At 39.0% G+C, this 11,142-nt stretch overlaps 1 protein-coding gene across 6 annotated transcripts in view; it reads right to left on the bottom strand.

Moving 5' to 3' along the window:
- Window positions 1–3,070: 3,070 nt before the first annotated feature.
- The window catches only part of tdrd3 (tudor domain containing 3), a 19,062-nt gene continuing 10,990 nt past the window's right edge, over window positions 3,071–11,142 (bottom strand). For 2 of the 6 annotated variants that reach the window (XM_086025915.1, XM_086025919.1), the window contains 3 exons: window positions 10,775–11,142; window positions 9,851–9,976; window positions 3,071–8,017 (listed from right to left, as the gene is read on the bottom strand). The exon at window positions 10,775–11,142 is cut by the window's right edge and continues 519 nt beyond it. In XM_086025915.1, coding sequence (XP_085882041.1) covers window positions 7,835–8,017; window positions 9,851–9,976; window positions 10,775–11,142 — 677 coding nt within the window. In that variant the 3' untranslated portion in view covers window positions 3,071–7,834. Of the gene's footprint in view, window positions 8,044–9,850; window positions 9,977–10,774 lie in introns of all 6 variants that reach the window. The other 4 variants (XR_015086194.1, XM_086025917.1, XM_086025918.1 and 1 more) reach the window with 4 other exon arrangements.

Here is an 11,142-nt window from a genome sequence, read left to right as displayed (position 1 = left end):
CCTCTAAGCCTTCACCTTAGAGACTGTTCTCTGTTCTCTGGAAGAATTCTCACATTCCTTTCATCAGTAAAAGTAGTCACAGTTTGATCTGTCATGCCTCCTGCCTGCTTGTGTCTAAACACACAAACCAGATGCCCACAACAGTAGCTTTGATGCTTAAAGGCTTATTTCACGGAGCATAGCAGTCAGGATGAAAGATAGCAGAATGGATCTAAAATGAGAGGTAAAATGGTATGGGACTATTACTGCTTGTTTATATTATCCTCCATACGATACCGTCTATTGCCAACATTTTAAATCAGGTTTTAACTTTGTTTTAAAAACACAAAATCATTGGCATATGAAGAAGCGTGTAGACTTCAGAAATCATTCTGCTGCTACCATCACGAGTTACATCATCAATAAAGACTTAATAAGACGAGAAGAAATATACAGGTACATTCCAAACCACAAGACGCAAATCACTCATCAGCTAAAATAAAAAAAAATCGGAAGGCCAAATTGGATTTTGCAAAGAAGTACAGAGATGAGTCACAAAAGTTTTGGGAGAAACTTTTATGGACTGATGAGACCAAGATTAGCCTTTACGAAAGTGGTTGAGAGGCCATACGGACAAATAAACAAGCTCATCTGTGAAGCACAGTGGAGGTCACGTCATGTCCTGAGTTGTTTAACACATCTAGATGTAAATGCCGTGAAATAAAAGATGGAACTCTGAGCATTTGTCTCGTATTCATGTTTTGATCTGGAGCCCAAATGTCTTCAATATAAAACAAAAACAAAGGAATTTATCCTATTTCAATACCTATGGAGGGGATGTAAGTCCAAGGTCCATTTTTGCTGCTCAATATAGGGCTGGTTTACTCCAGAAAAAAATGCATAGTGTTTATGTGTATGTAGATGTGCTGTTATATCAAATAAGTTGTCTTTCTCCACAAAGGGCTATGTGTTTATTTTATGATTCCAATCCATTCCACCATTGCTGTGGTTCAACATTAAATAACCGTTATCCGAGATGACAGATGAGTCACAGACTCTCCCAAAAAGTGTTGTGCTTTTCTTTCAGAAATGTGGGAAAGGGATTGCATTAAAATGTACAAAACTGTGTAATTTATCTTGCCTGGCCGGGAGCTTGACAACCCTCGGCACCCTTAAAACCTCTATTCCGAGAATCACCCGTTTCTGGCACAATTTTAAAGTGTACGGAATAGAAAGTGCATACAGATACATGGATGAAAATGTAAAGAGTAAAATTTGTACTTGGTTACGTGACACCTCTTAAAATCAAAACTCAATGGAAGCATACTAGGAAGAATACCAACCTTTCATTTGCACTGACATAACAAAAAGTGTGGATGGGGAGTTGTACAAAAACAAACCTACACTAATGACAACAAGCAAAAAGAAGTCATATTACCTGGACTCAATAGTTCTTGCACTTGTGGTGTTGGAGCCATTAAGTGGAGCAACAGAGTGACAATGAAAGTGACTGAGAGGTGCTTTACTTTATTTGCTTTGCTGTGTAGAGCCATATCTTGCAATGGTGAAGATCAATATCCATCTGCTGATTCATCACTCACCTTTCGTCTGCACTATGGTCAAACTAACAGGTCCTGTTTGACCATTATATTGTCATGTGTTATGAGTAGCACAAGAGGTACTTGGCAACAAATGTTGAGTGTTGGAGGAATGACCCGTGTAGGCCACGGTCCCATGCACACTGAAAACATCCATTATCACTTGACAAGCAGCCAGCACCTTACTCATTATGTGCTGAACCTCTCTGCTGTGGAAACAAAGACATTTTAAACCCCGCAAAACTTTATCCATATATGTTATTGTTACATCAGACAGTTAAATGGGTATTATGGGGTCAGTGAAAGGTAATGTTTTTGTCTCTGTGGATCTGTTTTATAATGTAGGAAAAATATAATAATGATCATAAACAGCGTGCATTAATGATGTTATAAGTTTATTCACTTGACAATCAATGTAAACAAAGACAATGCAACAAACATGATTGTGTGCCGAAAGTATCAAATAAATCAAAGCTCAATATGCGGTCTTAAACTGTTACACCTACTGTAATAGGAGCTTTCTCTGACCCTCTGCTGATGAAGAATATCATTTCCTTGAATTAATGTTATGATTCCAAATAATCCCTGTAAGCACATTGATGTTACCGTTGACCAAAGATGGACTTATTTCAGCAGTTAGGACTGACACAGGGTCCCAAAATGGGTATAAATCCTTCAATTTCGTTGAACTTGCTGGCCATATGTTTAAAACCAAATTCAAACAAGTGTCCCAGGTCCATGCAACATCAGGTTGCCTGTACCGGTATGCAAATGTTTCTGTGATTTGTTGAGCATTGAATTGCGTCTGTTACAGTGTTCACTGTACGAGTGAAATTTTGCAATTCAAATCGCATTTGTCAGGAGATGCCAACAAATCATTCACGTGAAGTGACTTGTTTACATGGAAATACCATGCGGATATTAACCAGGTGTGGCTGAGCTTTATTGGTGTGGATTCAAAAGTTTGCATGTATACATTTACATGCAGTGCTTGCTTCTACAATATGTGCTTATTACATAAACAGTTGGGTTCCGAGTAATAGCACTGTAATGGTACAGTGCAGGGTTAGCAGTGTGAGCACAGTAAAACTCATTATTAAGTGATAGCCTTTCCATAAATTGGGAACACTGCCCATTCCCTTCTTGATCAAAATGTACACAAATATATTAAACCATAAAATAAAATAGCAGCATCTTCCATTTTCTTTACTATGTAGAATATGTAGCTTTCTTCTTAAAAGCGACTCGCAGGCTGGAAATGTACATTAGATCGCTGTGGCGTTAATATGAGGTAAGCTATATCTAGCCCCAGCCTCTCCGGGTGATTCTCAAATTTTCTTATTCTGTTTTGAGGTAGTTATTCATGATTATTTTCTGCTACAGAAACAAACTGCACCCACTGTAAGGTAAAATGTGGCATTTTCAGCCAGCGCTGAATGTTGCCAGTCCACACGAAATATGAAAGATAAAATACTGAAAAATACTGCAAGACATTAAAGGGGTTGATAGGCTTTATCAGCATTTTGTCATCTACAGTATTTAATACAGTATTTATTTAGCTTACCTTATAACACGTGAACACACATCAAAAACATTTTTTAAGTCACACCAAGTTCTCTGTATGAGATTGGTCAAACTAGACATTTCAAATCCAAAGTAGAAGTTTTTTCCTTTGAAGTGTACCCACTGGAGTCTTGAACGTTTCCCCAGCCTTTTCTGCTCCGCTTTCATGCACTTTCAGAATGATTCTTCATGGCTCCTCCGCAGCTCTGTCATCACGGCCATCTTGATGTTCCCAAAGTCTTCAAAACAGTGGCCCTTGGGCTTGAAGAAAGAAAGAAAAAAAAGAAAAATCACACAGAGCCAGTGCGGGTGAGTAAGGAGGTTGCTCTGGCACAGCACAGGAACTGTCAGATACTCAGGGCATTATGAGCAGGCATGTTGTCATGGTGAAGCAGCCACAAGTTGTCCTGACACAATTCTCGCTCACTTAACAAAGCAAATGGTGCAGGATGTCTTTGCAGATGTACTGCTGGATTGTCCGGCCCACAACGAAGGGTAAAACTCATAGCTTGGGTTTGAAACATTAAGTTGATTGACTCCATACAACACACATGTGAAGCAGTTCAAAGAACCGGTGCCTCTTACTAAATATTTCCACAGTAAAGCAAACATTTTTAAGTATTTTAGTTCGATGATTGTGTTTGCAAACAGCTTAATCCATTCTTCTTTGCTTTTTACTTTGTGTTGTGATTTGGAATATAACTGGTATAACTCTTTCCAGAGGTGGGCATTTTACTAATGCTTTGCCTGTCCGTTTATCACCATCCGTTTGCAGCCTATGTGTACCCTTCCACCGTCCGACTAGCCACCTATTTGTCAAGCCGGATCAAATAGTAATCGCCTACCGGTCGGTCCGTCTATCATTTTAAACGCGCTTCCATCCGACCCATTAGCTGACCCAAAACATGCCTGATGTAAAACACGAATCAAGCAGTAAAACCTAACTGCATCAAATAAAACAATGCTCATCAATGTCAGGTTCTACATGATTACATAGACGGACGAAAATCCACTTACACTTAATCTTTTTTTTTTTTCCAAGTTTCCCGTTTATCACCTGCAAAATGGGCGCCCATCATAGACGGACCAGTTCATCGGCTGGACGCAATGCCCAACTCTGCCCTGGTTTGACCTACTGTATATCCAACCAACAGGCAAGTTTGTCACCCATTATAGGACAACCTTACCAATGATACAAAACATGAATGAAATGTAGCCTATGTAAAATTCTGACTTTTAAGTAACGACATTTTGTCTTAAAAAATCTTTCTCTGACTATTCTGACCAAATATTTTAGTCTGTAAACTGGTTTCAACTGTTTTATGTTGACAATATACAACCATAGACAAAAAACAAAGCTGCTCTTATGATGGTAACTTCCTCCATCAGTTCCCTACAGGAGTTCCTCTTTGAGCAACCAAGCTTTAAATGTGCAAGAAAAAACACTTTCCAGTCACTTTGATGCAAGCTAGTTTCTGGTCTACTTTATTCCTCTCCACAGAAGGGACAGAAAGGTTTGTGTTGTTTGAGTTGATGTAGAAATGATACAAGAAAGGACACATTTACATGGACCACAAGGTTCAGATATCACTGCCACAAAAGTCCCATGGTGAGGATGGAGGGTCAGGTAAAACCAAAGATAATGGTCAATGACTATGAAAAGTGACATGAGAAGAGGGAAGCTGGTGGGAGGCAGGCAGGCAGAGAAAAAGGATGTTTTTGTTGCAAAGCAGGGTAGTCTCCTCTCGTGGGGTGCATAGCATTCCTCTTGTAGCAGTGAGGGTTATCAAGTTGCAGTTTATGAAGATACACTTACCTTGCTCCATACATTCACCTAGCACTGCTGATCCAATCTTGAATGGCGTCCTTTGCGACAACCGCAAGCAAGTATTATCATAGACAACATTTACAATACATATACAAAGACGCCTTAAGTATGTCGACACCATAGCTGCATTGAATGCGGCAAAGTGAAGCAAATTGTGAAGATGCCTCGTACACTTGCTCCTTGGAGATGTATCAATAATCAAGATCTCAATGGATTACAAACTGAATTATTGCTTAATTGCATCAAGTCATTCTAACTCAATTTTATGATTATTATTTGCAGATGTGGCTAGTAAAAACACATACCATATGACAGATGCACTGATATATCGCTTCGATCGGGGCGCAACAAGTGCATGCTACAGGTTAAAAGAAAAACTAAAAATTATGTCCCTTCACTTTAGATGTGGCTCCTGTGGAATCTTTTATGAAACATTTCAAATGGCCCTTACCGACACTAATGTCCCTCCTCCCTTGCGGTACAGTGACGCACCGCGATAGTCTACGCGTGTAATGTAGGAAATTAAACGTCGTCTTTATGTGCGAAAACTGTGATCAGTGGTCATCAGAATTCAACCTCTGGAAATATTACAATGATCGCCCAAGTATTAAGGATTTTTGCACATTTTCCTTTTCATAGAAGCGCTCACTACAAAAAGCTGGTGTCATCCATAAAATACGAAATATCGGCGCGATCATTGTGATATTTTTAGAGGTTGATGTGGCCATAAGTAGATGTCCACATACATTTTGGGGACAAGTAATTGCAGTTTTCTGTCATAATGTTTTCTGTAACGTAAGCTTTTACTTTTATTTTTTTGTCACGTTTTCGACTGCTGCCCCAAGCGCCAGTCTACCTCAGTGTCCTGGCTCTCGTTTTTTTTTTTAAATAAAGTACATTTTTACAGGTATGTCTTGCCACATTACACAGCGCCACACTTTGAAAAATGTGCAAAGACTCTCACATGCAAGCATTGAAGTATTCGTCGCGTAGCCTATACGACTGCATACCTAACTTTATTTTCAGAAACTCCTTGATTGCCTGTCGCAGATAAGACTACAGCCATCAATTAAACAAAATCGTCATCACTGTTTCTTCATATTTTTAATGTCTTAGCGATAAGCAACTCAACATTAGTATTTCACAACACAAAAATAGCTACTATGATTAAATGAAATAATAAAAAAATATTTTTAGGGAATACGTGCCTCAAAAGGGGGTGCACAAGCATCTTGGTGGGCGGGCACGGCCCCCTATGGCCAGCCCTTGGTGACGGGTCTGGTTAAGGCCATTCCATGTGACACAAATCAGCCAATGGAATGACTTATTCATGACAACTTTGCAAGTTTTTCCATGTGGGAACTGTCAAGCAGGTAGACCATGAGAAGGATCTACATCAGTATAAATGCAGATAATATTGTGATTTAAAACAAGGATAGTAATCAAGGAAAGGTTGATTAAAGTTGTTATTAGCTGGCTGGATGTGTTAAATACTAGTTATAGTATTAGTTTACATGAATATTTGCACATATAGTTCACAAGAAATAATGCATCAATGCCAAATCACAGTGAACCCATTGTCTGTTTCTCAAATAATTACCATACTTGAAAACGTTGTTTTTTTTTGTGGGTCTGGCGCTTTGGCCTTGCTCAGAAGCCCTCTATTTTTAAACAGTTTTAAAAAAGACTTGAAACTGGACCACTTTCACTAATCTAATTGTGTGGTCAATTTATTACATAGTATTGTAAAAAATATGAACATGAAAAAACATACTGAATAACAGACTACCTTTTAGAAAATATTGCTGGTCTGATTGAAAATCTGTACTTGATAACTATCTGGACGGTGTGATAATCAGTCCCCCAAATGCTCTGAAGAGCTTCACTTTCAGTTCCTCTTGGATAACTTTCCATATTACTGCATATTAATTATTCATCTGTGTTCACTTGGCGCCTCAGTAGGAAAATAAAGAAAATCTATTGGACCAGTGACACAGTATAGCACCGCAACCTCAACTGAACCCTAGCGCATTGTCCATTTGTCTCCTGCTGCAGGTGCAGGTGTAATTGGAACCGAGGTGCAGAATATTTCTTGATGTGTAAAACTTGTCCCTCACACAGTGCAAGTGGCATGTGTGCAATGCTTGAAGAACAATCCCTTTTGTAATGTGCAAAATGATATCTGTGCAGTGCAAGCATCTCAATTACGGGGGAAGAGATTGTTTTACATGGTGGGATTTGCTTCAAAGAACAAGACAAATGTGCATGGTGATGCTTGCTACAGAAGAGCAGTGGGACAAACAGGCAAAACCCGTTGAGATTTGTTTTACTACATTAGTTTCATTTGTTAAATGAAAAAATGCAACAAATGTGCTGAATACATTAGGTTTTATTTCAATATGTCCTTTTAAGAAACCTGCACAACATTTACAGTAATTGCGCTTAACAAAATGCAGTGCTCAGTGTCAGTTTTTGCTTGTTTTTGCATTGTAAGCCCTTTGAAAAAGCCCTCCATGTCCCAAAAGTGTGCAGACTTCAGTTTAGGAAACGCAAAGGATTGAAGAAGACAGTAAAAACTTGATTGAGAAACACACTAATGAGTTAAGAAATAAACATTTGTTGAAGCTAATTACTAGATTCAAATTGCATCAAATAAGGAAAGTTTTAAGGAGGAAGGACCATTCTATATTCAATACATCATTCCAGTAATCAAATTTCAAACAGTGAAGCTTTTTATTTAATACCCTGTAAAATGGGCTTTTTTAATGTGTATTAGACAAAAGGATTAAAAAAAAGTCCTGTACTGCAGGTGATGCTGAAAATTCCTTCCTTAATCCTGACCAATGTTAGGCATAGTTCATCCATTTTATAAACACTGACATTTACAGAAAGTAATACCACTGAGGGGAAGATCCCTGCAATTAAATATAAATTCACCAGCCAGAGTAAATGGTGCCATCAATCTCGTGCCCTGGGTGGCTGGTAATACTGTTGCGTTGGTCTTGTGCGCCTCGGCTGTCCATCTCCACCACGTCGGAACTCTAGGGAACTGTCATAGTAACCATCATCTTCCTCCTAACATTGTACATTTGACAGAGTTAAGGGTTGTTAGATTAAATGCCATTCCCATTTCATTCTTTTTCCATTACATTGCTTGGTAGCATGGAATTTCCTTATTATGAGCCTTTGTTTTGCCTTTGAGTTTGTTTAAATTGTTTTGTTTTAATTTAATTTGAAACAGTGCAACTACAATTTTCATCTAATAGCGCCAAAGCAATCAGTAAATTTGTTGATTTTTAAAAATATTAAGTCCTATTATTCAGTTTTTTTGTTGTTGACAAACGTCTGTTCCAAACTCCAGCCCATTTATCAGTAATATAGTATAAATTAGTGGGATAAATATTTAAAATATTTTTGCAAGTAAATTTACAGTGCGTGCCCTTAACTCTACTTGTTCCCCTAAAGGCTTAGATAGACCAATCCGATGTTGGCCAACTGTGACCGACGCTTACCCGCTGTGGCGTCGGGCTGGCTGTCTGCACGTCACGCTGGAAAAAACACACCGCAACGACAAACAGCGATGCTGACCATTAAAGTACCTTCTGCGCATGCGTGAGATGTAATACCCCTCCATACCATCGGCGGCGGTAGTCACTATTCCTCATGGTTAGAAAAATCCAACCGGAAAGCTATTGGCCAAGAGCGGATTATAAAAACGTAAACAATGCATTCAGCTAAATTCTTCGCTCACGATGAACTCCCACACGAAGTAAACCCTGACGTTCTTGACACAGTATTGTGAAATACTTACGTTGTCAACCTTCGCTCTTGTACTTGTAAGAAGATTAAGGCAGCAAAGACGTGCGCAGTGTTTAGCCACATTTGTGACTTCCCGTTCATGCTCCGAGTGCTGATTTGCTAGCTAACAGCTAATCAGAGTGACCAAATGTCACAACGTCGATTGAACATGCTGAAACGCCCACCAGACGCTTCCTGACAGGGTCCGACGCTACGACAGTGGTCACTACACCAATCAGACGGCGCAATCAGACGCCACAACGCTTCCCGACCTCCAACGTCTGATTGGTGTATCTAGGCCTTAAAATTTTAGAGTAGGGACCACTGTGCTCCTGGTTTAAAAACAAACAAACAAAAAAGGTAGTCTGAGGCGTCCACAGATATACTGCACTAAAATACCATACTGGCATTCACTAAACATGTAGAATCTTATGAATGTGTACACCATCTAGTGGCTGAAAAAAAGTATTACACTTAGTGACGTTGCGAATCGGCAACGAATATTTTAAAATCAATTCCATATCTTCCCACAGTAACTCTGCAAGTAGCAGCAATCGTTACGTTAGGTGACTCTAAAGTATGCAAATAGCCAACGACATGCCGGTATGTGCCCAATGCTAGTGGCCTAAAGTGGCTAACTGACGCGCGACCATACTTACTGCAGGATATGAGCACAGAACATGTACCATACCTACTTTTCATCATGAAACCAGTGCTGAGAAGAACATGAATGAGATAAGTAATTTGAATTTCTTTTTTTAATCAGGAAAATTTGGGATTTGTTTTAATTGCACACTAAACACAGGAAATTACGGAATTTAAATATTTGATTATCACAATTTTCCATGACTTTCGATTTCAAATTCAATTTGCTGATAAAAATGTGTATAATGAAATCCAAGGGCAATTGTGCATAACAGGATGAGGTGACTATACATTTCTTTAATATTCAGAGTGCTGAGGGAAATCATAACTTTGATGTGGACCTCAAACCAAAATGAATTGAACTCTCAACAAATCTTTCACAAATAAAAGTAATTCTGAAATGTTGTAGTTCATCATTAATGCGTCATTTCAGCCTTACCAAGAAGTCAGCAGTAACAGGCTTGATGTTATGGAGGAGGACCTCTTCGCAGTTTCCGTAATCACTAAACACGACCACAGCTGTAGAGCCTGACGGATGCACAGCATCTATTCTGGCATGGTAGAACTTTGCCAAGACAAAACAAAGTGTCAATTAAGATCAACAAATGCAGAACACTGTAAACACCTCAACTAATATATGCACGCTTTAATTGCACATTTTTGGATCAATTACAAATACAGTATATCCTTGAACAGCTGTAAAACAAAATGTTGAACATATTTTAGTAGAAGTGTGTAAACAAAATTACTACTAAACACTGTAAGAGACGGAGAAACGAGTGATGTGACGAATCATCCGGTTTAGGCAATTAATGGAAATGCAATCCCTAGTTTGATTTTGGGTTCTCACAATCATAAAAACATAATAATTGAAGAAAAACTACTAATGTGCCTAATGGTGCAGTTTGTGTGTGCAAGTCCCTGTGTTGTAAAGGCACCCTGAATGCTTTGTGGGGTTTTTTTTTTGCAGAAAGCATGTGACGTTATTCTCCCCTCCATGAGCATGCTTTAACGTTTATTCTCATCAATTTAGTATAGAACTAAAAAAACAAAATTAAACATACTACATATATAACCACAACATGTACTTTGTTTAACAAACATCACTAGTTTACTAGCAGTCAATGGAAAACCGCATTGACGGGGTAGCAAAAATTATTTACAGGTATTCTTCCTAATCTGGGAAAAACTAGAACTTGTTCAATTGCAACTTTCTTCTACTCTTTTGAGCCCCATGCATGCACCGCACCTCCCTGCCCCTAAGAGGCAAAGGTGTACACAGAAGGAATAACATGCATTTATTCTAATAACCACAATGTCTGCATCAATTTCTGAGGTTCTAATGAATGGAGCCCATACATACCTTAGTGTCTTCCCAGTACAGAGCAAGGCACTGATCTCCGGGTTTCCATGACTGCTCAACATTAGTACTTTTCACTGCTCCTCGAGGACCTTGACCTTTACCTAGCCCAGACTTTCTTTTGGGTCCGGGATTATTATGAGTGTTCCGTTTAGGAGGCTGTTCCCTGTAGATAGGACCAGTTGTATTGGTTGTCTTAATTGGCCCACTTCTTATGGGTAGCGCATCTCCATTTTGGTAATTAGATGGAGCGCCTGTCAGGAATTGTGAATCCTGGAACAGTTCTACTTCGCAGGACGTTCGGAAGCTTCCTCCCTTTGATGGTACACTATCCTTTTGACGCACAACATAGTCAGGTCGGTCAGTTTTCC

This window comes from Filicampus tigris, chromosome 3 (genome assembly GCF_054856515.1).
Source record: "Filicampus tigris isolate MCC_2025a chromosome 3, RoL_Ftig_1.0, whole genome shotgun sequence".
Lineage (NCBI taxonomy): Eukaryota > Metazoa > Chordata > Actinopteri > Syngnathiformes > Syngnathidae > Filicampus > Filicampus tigris.
Note: the sequence above shows the minus strand (reverse complement) of the source record. Positions and strands in the feature narration are given on the sequence as shown.